We start from the raw sequence: 14,468 nt of genomic DNA on the forward strand, positions 1-14,468 counted from the left end.
ATGCGACCTTAAGATCCTTTAACGCCACACAAACGTCACACAATCGTCACACAAACGCCACACAAACGTCACACAAACGTCACACAAACGTCACACAAACGCCACACAATCGTCACACAAACGCCACACAAACGTCACACAAACGTCACACAAACGTCACACAAACGCCACACAAACGTCACACAAACGCCACACAAATTCCACACAAACGCCACACAAACGTCACACAAACGCCACACAAACGCCAAACAAACGCCACACAAACGCCACACAAACTCCACACAAATGCCAAACAAACGCCACACAAACGTCACACAAACGCCACACAAACATCACACAAACGCCACACAAACTCCACACAAACGCCAAACAAACGCCACACAAACGTCACACAAACGCCACACAAACGGCACACAAACGCCACACAAACGCCACACAAACTCCACACAAACGTCACACCAACGCCACACAAACACCACACAAATGTCACACGAACGCCACACAAACTCCACATAAACGCCAAACAAACGCCGCACAAACGTCACACAAACGCCACACAAACGCCACACAAACGCCACACAAACTCCACACAAACGTCACACCAACGCCACACAGATGCCACACAAATGTCACACAAACGCCACACAAACGCCAAACAAACGCCACACAAACGTCACACAAACGCCACACAAACGCCACACAAACGCCACACAAACTCCACACAAACATCACACCAACGCCACACAAACGCCACACACACGTCACACCAACGCCACACCAACGCCAAAGAAACGCCACACAAACGTCACACAAACGCCACACAAACGCCACACAAACGCCACACAAACTCCACACAAACGTCACACCAACGCCACACAAACGCCACACAAATGTCACACAAACGCCACACAAACGCCACACAAACGTCACACAAACGCCACACAAACGCCACACAAACGCCAAACAAACGCCACACAAACGGCACACAAACGCCACACAAACTCCACACAAACGTCACACCAACGGCACACAAACACCACACAAATGTCACACAAACGCCACACAAACTCCACACAAACGCCACACAAACGTCACACAAACGCCACACAAACGCCACACAAACGCCACACAAACTCCACACAAACGTCACACCAACGCCACACAAATGCCACACAAATGTCACACAAACGCCACACAAACGCCAACCAAACGCCACACAAACGTCACACAAACGCCACACAAACGCCACACAAACTCCACACAAACGTCACACCAACGCCACACAAACGCCACACACACGTCACACCAACGCCACACCAACGCCAAAGAAACGCCACACAAACGTCACACAAACGCCACACAAACGCCACACAAACGCCACACAAACTCCACACAAACGTCACACCAACGCCACACAAACGCCACACACACGTCACACCAACGCCACACCAACGCCACACAAACGTCACACAAACGCCACACAAACGTCACACAAACGCCACAAAAACGCCACACAAATGCCACACAAACCTCACACAAACGCCACACAAACGCCACACAAACGCCACACAAATGTCTCACAAACTCCACACAAACGTCACACCAACGCCACACAAACGCCACACACACGTCACACCAACGCCACACCAACGCCACACAAACGCCACACACACGTCACACAAACGCCACACAAACGTCACACAAATGTCTCACAAACTCCACACAAACGTCACACCAACGGCACACAAACGCCACACACACGTCACACCAACGCCACACCAACGCCACACAAACGCCACACACACGTCACACAAACGCCACACAAACGCCACACAAACGTCACACAAACGCCACACAAACGTCACACAAACGCCACACAAACTCCACACAAACGCCAAACAAACGCCACACAAACGCCACACAAACGCCACACAAACGCCACACAAACGCCACACAAACTCCACACAAACGCCACACAAACGTCACACAAACGCCACACAAACGCCACACAAACTCCACACAAACGTCACACAAACGTCACACAAACGCCACACAAACGCCACACAAACAAGTGTGTTCATCAGGTCTTGACTCTGATTTCCTCCCCCACGTTCCTCGTCTCAACAGAGCGTCGTCCGTCAACTATAGATTTCCAGTCGTGTGCTCCACCATGTGTGAGGTCACGTGCAGGCCAGTCATAAACAAAATGGCCGACGCGAGTCCGGTCACCAACAAGATGGAAGGGTGGGACCGTCGTCATGGCGATGACCACTCGTCACGACCTCCTCGTTCATCTCCAGGACGTCGTGTCCACAGAACGACTTCAGGAGGATCTCAGTGTGTTTAACAGTGATTTGTTTCTAGTGTTGAGGGTCTGGTGTCTTCACTCTCTGGTCGTAGAAGTTCTGCTTCTGGTACCAGTGGTGCTGATGGTTCCAGCTCCTTGTGTCAGAGAGTGTTTCTCACACATTTTTCTTCACGTTCACTTTCAGGAGTGACTGCGTGAAACAATGCATTCTGGGTCGTTTCACTCTTGGAGTCAGGAAGATTTTCACAATGTTCAGCAGCTCCTCCTCAGAAGCTCCTCCTCAGCAGCTCCTCCTCAGCAGCTCCTCCTCAGAAGCTCCTCCTCAGCAGCTCCTCCTCAGCAGCTCCTCCTCAGAAGCTCCTCCTCAGCAGCTCCTCCTCAGCAGCTCCTCCTCAGCAGCTCCTCCTCAGAAGCTCCTCCTCAGAAGCTCCTCCTCAGCAGCTCCTCCTCAGAAGCTCCTCCTCAGCAGCTCCTCCTCAGCAGCTCCTCCTCAGAAGCTCCTCCTCAGCAGCTCCTCCTCAGCAGCTCCTCCTCAGAAGCTCCTCCTCAGCAGCTCCTCCTCAGAAGCTCCTCCTCAGAAGCTCCTCCTCAGCAGCTCGTCCTCAGCAGCTGCTCTCCTCAGAAGCTCCTCCTCAGAAGCTCCTCCTCAGCAGCTCCTCCTCAGAAGCTCCTCCTCAGCAGCTCCTCCTCAGCAGGAACAGCAGCTCCACTGTTGTGAGGAGCAGCAGGTCCAGCAGGTGCTGAGAACTTTCACCATCGTTTCGCTCACGGGCAGAAAACATCTTCTTTGTCAGTTTTACAACGAAGTCGCTCGAGTCAGAAAGACGTCTGATGTTCCCACAATCCTTTGCAAATATTGGAGACGACGCTCACGTTTCCACCAATAAACTGTAAGTGAACCGACCAATCAGAGCAGAGGAACGTTTTATCTCTATTGTCATGTTTTCAATATTGAACATTTTTAGTGTGACCTTGTTTCTCATTTTTACATTTGTTTTAATTTTATTTCCTAATGTTTCTTTCTTTTCTACGTGAGATGTTCTTCGAGGCAGAGACGACGTGTGAGCTGCAGCTGCAGGAAGTGACCAGGAAGTGACGAGGAAGTGACCAGGAAGTGACCAGGAAGTGACCAGGAAGTGTCCAGGAAGTGACCAGGAAGTGACCAGGAAGTGACCAGGAAGTGAAAATAAATGAAGGCGGAGCTAAGACGATGTTTGTATCTCCAGTGAGGAAATGTAAAGACTGAAGTCTAGTAAATGAAGGTTCCATCAGATCAACCTTCAAACTAACTTCATCCATCACTTCATTAGTTGCAACAAAGAAGCTTCTAGTAGACGTTGGACGATGAAGAAGCGAACGAATCAGGAGAAACTAGTGAGTAAATAACGTTTACATTAAAAACATCTCTTCAAAGTCATCTCTGATGAACATCTTCTCAACACCATCAAGTCTTATCTAAACCAGCTCCAACGACTCGTGTTTACCTCGACTCCAGTGTCGTACTCGGAGCCGTCCAGCAGCGTGACCTTGACCGGCACCGTCTTAGGCCTCTTGCTGTTCTTCTGCGGAGACTTGGAGGCCTTGCTCGGCGTCTGGTCGGAGCTGTCGTCCATGTCCTGGTCGTCCTGCTGAGGAACATACCCGTTACAAACCATGGAAGAAGGTCTTCACATGTTCTCCACTGAGGAACAAGACCACGTCACCTGGTTGCTCCTCCTGCTGTCGCCCTCCATGCTGCTCTTCATCTCCAGAGCTTTGTCTGCACTCATGAGGATGTTGTCCTGGAATCACATCCACGTCAGATGTTCTGATCCGTCAGACGAGTCAGAAGAACTTCCTGTGTGAAGATAGACCTCACACTCGTCATCGTATCGTTGTAGTGATGTGTGTGTTGTAGTGTGTGTTGTTAACGAGTGTGTTGTAGTGTGTGTTGTTAACGTGTGTGTTGTTAACGAGTGTGTTGTTAACGTGTGTGTTGTTAACGTGTGTGTTGTTAACGTGTGTGTTGTTAACGAGTGTGTTGTTAACGTGTGTGTTGTTAACGAGTGTGTTAACGTGTGTGTTGTTAAAGAGTGTGTTAACGTGTGTGTTGTTAACGTGTGTGTTGTTAACAAGTGTGTTAACGTGTGTGTTGTTAAGGAGTGTGTTAACGAGTGTGTTAACGTGTGTGTTGTTAACGTGTGTGTTGTTAACGTGTGTGTTGTTAAAGAGTGTGTTAACGTGTGTGTTGTTAACGAGTGTGTTAACGTGTGTGTTGTTAACGTGTGTGTTGTTAAAGAGTGTGTTAACGTGTGTGTTGTTAACGAGTGTGTTAACGTGTGTGTTGTTAACGTGTGTGTTGTTAACGTGTGTGTTGTTAACGTGTGTGTTGTTAACCTGTGTGTTGTTAACGTGTGTGTTGTTAACGTGTGTTAACGTGTGTGTTGTTAACGTGTGTTAACGTGTGTGTTGTTAACGTGTGTTAACGTGTGTGTTGTTAACGTGTGTGTTGCTGCTGGTCATTGAGTGTCAGCAGGATGGAGTCGATGATCTGCAGAGAAGAGCTTCTGCTCCACAGAAGAACAAATGAGATCAGATGCAGCAGAGACGGTCGAGCGAGAAGGAAGGACAAAGAGAGAGACTGGTGTGAGTCCACGGATACACTGGTGTGAGTCCACGGATACACTGGTGTGAGTCCACGGATACACTGGTGTGAGTCCACGGATACACTGGTGTGAGTCCACGGATACACTGGTGTGAGTCCACGGATACACTGGTGTGAGTCCATGGATACACTGGTGTGAGTCCACGGATACACTGGTGTGAGTCCACGGATACACTGGTGTGAGTCCACGGATACACTGGTGTGAGTCCACGGATACACTGGTGTGAGTCCACGGACACACTCGTGTGAGTCCACGGACACACTCGTGTGAGTCCACGGATACACTGGTGTGAGTCCACGGATACACTCGTGTGAGTCCACGGACACACTCGTGTGAGTCCACGGATACACTGGTGTGAGTCCACGGACACACTCGTGTGAGTCCACGGACACACTGGTGTGAGTCCACGGATACACTGGTGTGAGTCCACGGACACACTCGTGTGAGTCCACGGACACACTGGTGTGAGTCCACGGATACACTGGTGTGAGTCCACGTATACACTCGTGTGAGTCCACGGACACACTCGTGTGAGTCCACGGATACACTGGTGTGAGTCCACGGATACACTGGTGTGAGTCCACGGATACACTGGTGTGAGTCCACGGACACACTGGTGTGAGTCCACGGACACACTCGTGTGAGTCCACGGACACACTGGTGTGAGTCCACGGATACACTCGTGTGAGTCCACGGATACACTGGTGTGAGTCCACGGATACACTCGTGTGAGTCCACGGATACACTGGTGTGAGTCCACGGACACACTGGTGTGAGTCCACGGACACACTCGTGTGAGTCCACGGACACACTCGTGTGAGTCCACGGATACACTCGTGTGAGTCCACGGATACACTCGTGTGAGTCCACGGATACACTCGTGTGAGTCCACGGATACACTCGTGTGAGTCCACGGACACACATAGTAAATCTGATTATTGTGCGTCTATGGTTTCCAGCACTGAAGCTCCTGCTTCTTACGTTCATCAACATTATTTTCCACAGACTCTCTCAGGGTCACGCAGGGACCAGGATCACCACAGATGGTCCAGGATCACCACAGATGGTCCAGGATCACCACAGATGGTCCAGGATCACCACAGATGGACCAGGATCACCACAGATGGTCCAGGATCACCACAGATGGTCCAGGATCACCAAAGATGGTCCAGGATCACCACAGATGGACCAGGATCACCACAGATGGTCCAGGATCACCACAGATGGACCAGGATCACCACAGATGGACCAGGATCACCACAGATGGTCCAGGATCACCACAGATGGTCCAGGATCACCACAGATGGACCAGGATCACCACAGATGGTCAAGGATCACCACAGATGATCCAGGATCACCACAGATGATCCAGGATCCTCCACAGATGGTCCATGATCCTCCACAGATGGTCCAGGATCACCACAGATGATCCAGGATCACCACAGATGATCCAGGATCACCACAGATGGTCCAGGATCACCACAGATGGTCCAGGATCACCACAGATGGACCAGGATCACCACAGATGGTCAAGGATCACCACAGATGATCCAGGATCACCACAGATGATCCAGGATCCTCCACAGATGGTCCATGATCCTCCACAGATGGTCCATGATCCTCCACAGATGGTCCAGGATCCTCCACAGATGGTCCAGGATCACCACAGATGGTCCAGGATCACCACAGATGGTCCAGTATCCTCCACAGATGGTCCAGGATCACCACAGATGGTCCAGGATCACCACAGATGGTCCAGGATCCTCCACAGATGGTCCAGGATCCTCCACAGATGGTCCAGGATCCTCCACAGATGGTCCAGGATCACAACAGATGGTCCAGGATCACCACAGATGATCCAGGATCACCACAGATGATCCAGGATCACCACAGATGGTCCAGGATCACCACAGATGGTCCAGGATCACCACAGATGGTCCAGGATCATCACAGTTAACTTGTTAACTCGGTAAACATGTGAACATCATTCATTGTGAGTTGAAAAAAGGAAACCATTCAAGTTTTAAACATGACATTTTGTTGCATCTTTGTGTTGTTTCTCAGAGACACACATCAAGAAGTCGACACACAACAGTTCCTGCAGCTCATCAACACAAAACTACAACCTCATCGACACACAAAGTATTGTTTACAAAAACAACTGTTGGTTCTTTCATAAGTTTGTTGTGTCGACTCGTGACGAAGGTGAAGAGATTGTCACAGTCGTCACGAACTCTCCTTCCATCAGGGTCAGGGTCAGGGTCAGAGTTCAACACTTGACACCAGTCGTCATGAGATCAACTTATTTACGATAATAATGTGAAACATTTGATATTTTTCATGACTCGTCGTCGTCTCTTCAAAACTGCTGTCAGAGAGTCTGAGCGAGTCGTGGGAAAAGGTGTCACTTGACGGATCGAAGAACTGAAGAACTTATGAACAGTTTCAGGTGTTTCAGCTCAGATCCTGAGCGTCGTGGTCACATGACCGCCGTGGTCACATGACCGCCGTGGTCGTCGCTCACAGAAGCTTCAGGACGACGAGTCTCGGGAGAAACATCTCGTCGTCTGCGAGCGTCACAGGCTTCAAACGCTCGAGTGGAAACTCGTCTGCAGACAAAAGAAGTCGAACGTTGATTGACAGCCTGGTGACTCAAAACACTGCGTCTGCACCCGAGTGGCTGGGACAGATTGACGGAGGAGGATTTGAGATGTTGTTTGTGACAAATGGTCGCTCGAAGCTAATCTTCACCATTAGATCGACGTTTGTTTTGAAAGACAGAAGTCATGTGGTGCAAACAGTTGCAGTTCATCAAGTGTCCACTAGAGGCTGCAGGAAGAGTCACTGCAAACATTCAGATGGTTCTGTTGGCACCGGTGTTTATGTTTAAAAACACTATAATATGTATTTATTGATCTATTCTCTGACGATCGGAGACACCGGTACCAACGGAACCATCAGTTCTGATCGTGTTGGTATCAAAGTGGTCGTGATATGAACCAGTGATGTTGAACCGAACGTGATTATTTGTCTAAATACTCAGAAAATAAACTAGTTTTAATTTCAGTGACAACAATAATTAAACACAACAATAACAGTTATTAAGATGTTGATTGTTGAAATCCTTTCCTCGATGCATTTGTTTTGCTGGCGTGCTGTAAAGTGTTGGTTCCGACCCACTGGGTCTCGCTATTGATCCTCCTTTGAGTCGCACAGAGAGAAAAAAACTCTTTTTCATTTTTTACTGACGACTTCTGAAAATGTTTTTATCTTCACTAAAGACTCGTGTTCAGTCGCGTGATGTTTTTCTTATATTTATCGTTTATATTTGTCCACATGTTTGTCTTCATTCACTGGAAGAAGATGATTGTTGTATTTGAAACATGTTGGAAACAGAACAAGAATCTGTTCATATGTACACGTCTGTACATCTATGTAGTTATTCAACACCTTCTCAGACATGAAGGTCAAAGTGTCCTTCACGCTTATTAACAAATGGACCTTCCTCACGTTTACCATCAGCTCTAATGGATCAGAACATCAATCCTGACCCGAGCAGCACCAGTGGGGGTGGAGCTGCAAACCATGTCACACGTGAAGAAGAACAAGAAGAACAAGAAGAACAAGAACAAGCAGAAGAAGAAAGAGAAGAAGCAGAAGCAGACTCTGACGAGTCAGTGGCAGCTTCACCAGGAGAACGACTGTTGCTTCAAAGTGGTCATTGTTTGCTTCTCTTATTGACGTCTGGGGAGTCGACAGTCGATAAAGATCTAAATGAATGAATGAATAAACGAGTGAAGCTCAGAGAAGACTTGGAAGTCGACCAACAAACTTGTCCACGACTTACTCGACTGTTCAGACGTTCAAACTGTCTTAGTGAGTTTAGCGACGTGTTCACTGCCTTTCACACGTCACATGGTCATGTGGTCATGTGACCACGTGGTCACAGGTCGTCTGAGTGTTTCTTCTAAACGAGTGTGAGATGATCTTGGAGTCGACGTGACCAAGAAACTCTAACCACTGGAACTTCAGTCGTTGTTGCGTCACGTCATGAAGCTCCACAACGTCATGAAGCTCCACAACGTCATGAAGCACCACGACGTCATGAAGCACCACGACGTCATGAAGCTCCACGACGTCATGAAGCTCCACGACGTCATGAAGCTCCACGACGTCATGAAGCTCCTCAACGTCATGAAGCTCCTCAACATCATGAAGCTCCTCAACGTCATGAAGCTCCACAACGTCATGAAGCTCCTCAACGTCATGAAGCTCCTCAACGTCATGAAGCTCCTCAACATCATGAAGCTCCTCAACGTCATGAAGCTCCACAACATCATGAAGCTCCTCAACGTCATAAAGCTCCACAACGTCATGAAGCTCCTCAACATCATGAAGCTCCTCAACGTCATGAAGCTCCACGACGTCATGAAGCTCCACGACGTCATGAAGCTCCTCGACGTCATGAAGCTCCACGACGTCATGAAGCTCCACGACGTCATGAAGCTCCACGACGTCATGAAGCTCCAGACATCATGAAGCTCCTCAACGTCATGAAGCTCCACGACGTCATGAAGCTCCACAACATCATGAAGCTCCTCAACGTCATGAAGCTCCACAAAGTCATGAAGCTCCACAACATCATGAAGCTCCACAACATCATGAAGCTCCACAACATCATGAAGCTCCACAACGTCATGAAGCTCCAAAACGTCATGAAGCTCCACAACGTCATGAAGCTCCACAACATCATGAAGCTCCACAACGTCATGAAGCTCCACAACATCATGAAGCTCCACAACATCATGAAGCTCCACGACATCATGAAGCTCCACAACATCTGGACGTCACAGCTGCTCGACCATCATCAGGTGGTTCACCTTCATCACAACTGACCAGACTCGAGGTTATGAACGGTGACCTGAGCTCACACTTCACAACAACACACTGTGAAACACAAACACACAACCAGGTTCATCACATTGTGTTTGTTTCATGGTCGACTCAGTTTATCTCCAGGATCAAAGATTTACAAAAGAAGAAGATCATGAAGTTATGATCAATATAAAAGATATACTCGTGTGTTCATTATTATTAAACATTCTTTGTGTTGATGAAACTCAACAACAACACAAACGTTTCAGAAGCAAAGACATCTTCATGATCCGTGTTCGCTTTGACTCGTCACATGATCACAGGTAACGACACACGCCTGCAACCAATCAACAGTCTTTAAGAGTCCTGGTTCCAGTCCGCTGTGTCAGATCGTTCTCCATGTTGTTCTCTAGATTCTTCCTTCAGGTGTGTTTTTGACGTGATTTTGATTTATCTTCGCGTTCGTTCTTTAAATGTGTTTGATTGTGTTTGTTTCTTCTTCACGTGACGTCATATTCTTCAGTGTTTTCTTCATTAAATGTATGTTTCAAGCCTCAGTGTCTCTGTTTTAAAACCTTATTAAAATACGATTCTTGTCATTGGACATTTTTACTAAAACAGTCCAAATTCAAGCATATTCAGACATAAAGACGTTGGTGTGAATCCTTCGTCCACGTTTTGAGCCTTTAATTTGTTAAAAACTGTTATTTACGAGACATTTATTTATAGAAACAAAGATTTTTTCAACAAAAATTAATTGAAACATTAAAAAAATCCTAAACCAACACATTCATTAAACAAGAACCATGTTTCATTTAAAAGGTATTTTAACGCGTGTGTTCATTCCCAGCAACAATGAAAGCTGCTCGACCTGGACTGACAGGATCTCCTGGACCTGCTCGTCATCCTCAGAACCCGAACCTTCTCAACCCAGAAGATGCTCCTCGTGCCACACCCACGAGCCTCCTGACGAGCAGCTGAGGAACCATCTTTGAAAGCTTGATGTTTGTCTTCGATCACACGCTTCTCTGCGACACACGAGCCATGAAACTGATCCGGATCTTCTGGACCTTCAGGCCCAGAACCTGACAAAAGCTTCCACCATGTTCGAGCCTCAAACACACCGACAGACAATGACAGGTCCCTGAACGCACCATCCGCGCCGGCGTCAGTACCTGCAGAACCGGGTGTCGAGCGTCAGGTTCCGATCCTCCGCGTCCCTCCACCGCCGCCCCGGTGCTCCGTGCCTGTGCAGCCGGAGATGTGGCCCTGCAGGCGGGCAGAGAGAGAGGCGCGCCGGCGTGGAGCGGCGGTGACGTCACGCCGGAGGAGACGTAGGTGGGTCTGAGCATCTTCACCTCCTTCAGGTCAGAGTTCCATGAGAAGATGACTTTAAAGACAGTTAAATATTCACGTCTTTAATGTAATAATCTCATCAAAATGATTTCCTTTCGTTTCACGTTTTAAATGAGTGATTATTTCTTTTTTTTTTTTTATAAAAACAATGTTTGTTATAAATGATTTCGAATGGAATAGAATAGAAAATGTTTATTCATCCCCAGAGGGGAAACACACTTTTACAACAGCAGCACAATTGAAAATAAAGTGCAAGGAAAAAAAATAATAATAAAAGAGATAATAAAATAAAATAAAACGATCTTAAAAATATACAAATTTCAAGTGTTTTCGTTTCATAAGAAGTTAACAATAATGTGGATGTTGAGTCCAGACACTCTGCTGTCATTTAAAGTGACGAGGATCGTTTTAATGCAAAATCTGTTCATTAAAAACAGTATTAGTGTAAATTGTGCTGCTGGCAGAAGTTTACTCTCTCTGAGTGCTTTTCTAGTTCATCTTAATGTTCAGTGAAATGTTTACTCTTCGAGGAGGAAACATTTGATGTTTAATTAAATATGGATTGTTTTATTCTGCATGTCTTGTTGGTGTTTATTGTTGACTCGTGTGTTGATCTGATGTCGGTGTGAGATTGAAGCTGAAGTTTTTAAATGAATCAAGTTTTTCTGCTCATTTGAAGCGATGTTAAGTCCAAGTCTTCCCGCACGGTGGCGCTACTGCTGTTCTTATCTTCTTCAGTGACCTCTGGCTTCTTCTCACACATACTGTTGTATTAATGTGTTTATTTTAAACACAGCTTTTCATATGTTCAGCAGGATTTAAAGTCAAATCAAATGTTGGTTTATTGAAGCTTTTCCTGACACGTTCAGTTTTCCTTCCTCTGATTCTTCTTCTCACCTGAGCGCTCACAGGTGTGTTATTATTGGTTATTACAGGTGTTACTGGCTCCTGCAGTAGGAAGCACCCATTTGTCACCTGTAAAAATGTTCTTCTGAGTCTTCACCTGTATGATCTGGAACTAGTTCCCGGTGGGTGGTCCAGACCCCGAGAGGACCAGACCCGCGGGCCGTCCTCTGTTCAGTCACACCTGAGTCTGGATCCATGACTTGTGGAAGTGATTCTTCTTCTTCGTTCACTGAACCTGATGCTCATGTGGCGTCAGAGGAAGAGGAAGTTATTGACACGTGAAGACTCTTGATCTTCAACATGACAAGCAGGGAATCCACGTCAGGTCCAGCTGGACAGAGACTGAGGAAGAAGGGTCTGGAGAAGAGACGAAGGATGACCACTGATTAGAGAAAACATCTGGCTCTGAATCAATGTTAGATTCTGGATTCTTTAAGTTGAAATCTCTCCGAGCCTTCCGTTCAACTCCAGCAGCAACATTTATTTTGGGACAAACAAACTTGACCTTGAAGTTTAAACAGGTTTTTCACATTCCCCAGTGAAGGTTGTCCCATCACAGCAAAGTTACATTGTTTTAACTTATTTTCTCATTTCTAGACAAACGTGTTTGTGATCCTCTCAAGGTCGCAAGAGTCACGGACGCTCACATGTTCTCAGCTCATGTCAACGTGAGAAGTTTCTCCACAAGATCTTGTTTCATCACTGGAATGTTCTGAAGGTTTCACCAACTTGGATCATCAGAAGATGTTGAAAGTGAAGGTAGCTAAGATGGTGCCCTGAGGTTCCCCATAGTTTCCATGAATGACCTCTGCCAAGATCGTTTGATCGTGATGTTGGCAGAAACACGAGATGAGATTTCACTGATGTTTATAAAGAGTTACATTTATGTGGGAACTACCATCTGGATCTCTTCACTCCTTGCTGGTTCTTCTGACTTTGTTGAGGTTGTTTTGTCTCAATCTTTGTCCATCCTGCAGTGAAGGATCCAGATCTTCTGTGAAACATGTTCAAAGACGTGTTCAAACGTAAGAGTTGAGTTCTCACAGAAGAATGTTCACTTGTTGAAGCGAGAAGGTCAGGGTCATGGTCAGGGTCATGGTCAGGGTATACTAGTGATACTGGTGTGTTCCTTCATCTAAAGCATCAACGACAGAGTTGTGGCTCCACAGGAATGTTCTCGTGCTCATGATGACGGCTGGACGTGATCTACTCAGGATTCTGACTGAGATCTTCTTCAAAGTCATGTTGATAGAATCACAGAATCGATCGTGGATCCCTCCTGTGAGTCTCTGGTCCCTCAGAAGCTCCCCTGAGAACCTCTGGACACGATGGCAGCTCGTCTGGTTGATGGTTCTTCAGGAACAGAGAGTGGACCAGTCCAGACATACTTTCCTCCTGAGTCATGGGTTGAGCTCACGTCACAAGAAGCCCCTCAGCAGGACCTGAGCTCCGCCAAACCCTCGCTGCCCAACGTTCTAAACACAAACACGTGTTGTGCAGGCGAGTCTTGACACCTCCAGCATCCCTCGCCGTGAGACATCATTCGTGACTCGACCATGAACCCATGACGGACGGACGGACAGATTGATCCCCGGAGGAGAAATAATGTTGTCCAGCAGCAGCAACACAAACATCCATAAATACATCAACACAATAAATACATACAAATCATATGAAAAGACATCAATAAATAACTGAGCGTCGCCATCGAACCCAACGATGAGCAAGCTTTATCGTGAGCAGGGTCTCTGGTTGGGGTCTTGGGTCATGACTGACCACATCTGAAGCTCATGTCGAGGAAGTGTGTAGCATGTTGTTGTGACAGAAGAGGTCAAAGTTCACGGTGGTCTTGAGAGCAGCACAAGAAAACATTTGATTTTTATTCTTAACCCTCTGATGTTTAGTCGCATGAACGAAACCATCTATTTTCTGTGGTTTCTTTAGTGTCCATGAAGAGTCACAGCGCCACCCACAGGCCTGGAGTATGAAACTGTGCTGGGATCAGTTTCTTCTCGGTGTCGTGATGTCATCGCGTCACTTGTTTCTCTGTGATCATGTGACTCGTCTCCTCGGAGACAAATGGTTACTTCGAGAGCGCGTCGTGACTCGTCAGTGAAGATTGACACGTCTGACGGTGAACTCAAGTTAGTTATAAAGGATTTCAATGACAGCAGGAGTGTCTGGACTGAACATCCACGTTATTGTTATCAACTCTTATGAAACTAAAACACTTGAAATCCTTTATAACTAACTCAAGTTAGCGTTCACACGTTACACACATTTGACACGTCCTGACTCACCTGAGTCTCTTGATGTGAAACTGTTGTCTTTGTCTGCTGTGTTAGTGTCACACGTGTCAATCAATCAGCCGATCGCCT

The 14,468-nt window shown here is 47.1% G+C and overlaps 1 protein-coding gene across 7 annotated transcripts in view; it reads right to left on the bottom strand.

Moving 5' to 3' along the window:
• Nucleotides 1-11,118, bottom strand: part of LOC148058897 (band 4.1-like protein 1) — a 29,523-nt gene extending 18,405 nt beyond the window's left edge. For all 7 annotated transcript variants that reach the window (XM_087781395.1, XM_087781394.1, XM_087781393.1 and 4 more), the window contains exons 1-3: nt 11,004-11,118; nt 4,012-4,145; nt 3,793-3,933 (exon numbers count right to left, since the gene is read on the bottom strand). In XM_087781395.1, coding sequence (XP_087637521.1) covers nt 3,793-3,933; nt 4,012-4,077 — 207 coding nt within the window. In that variant the 5' untranslated portion in view covers nt 4,078-4,145; nt 11,004-11,118. The remainder of the gene's footprint in view (nt 1-3,792; nt 3,934-4,011; nt 4,146-11,003) is intronic.
• Between the last annotated feature and the right edge of the window lie 3,350 nt (nt 11,119-14,468).

Source organism: Callionymus lyra, chromosome 19 (assembly GCF_982586985.1).
Source record: "Callionymus lyra chromosome 19, fCalLyr1.hap1.1, whole genome shotgun sequence".
Taxonomy (NCBI): Eukaryota; Metazoa; Chordata; class Actinopteri; order Syngnathiformes; family Callionymidae; genus Callionymus; species Callionymus lyra.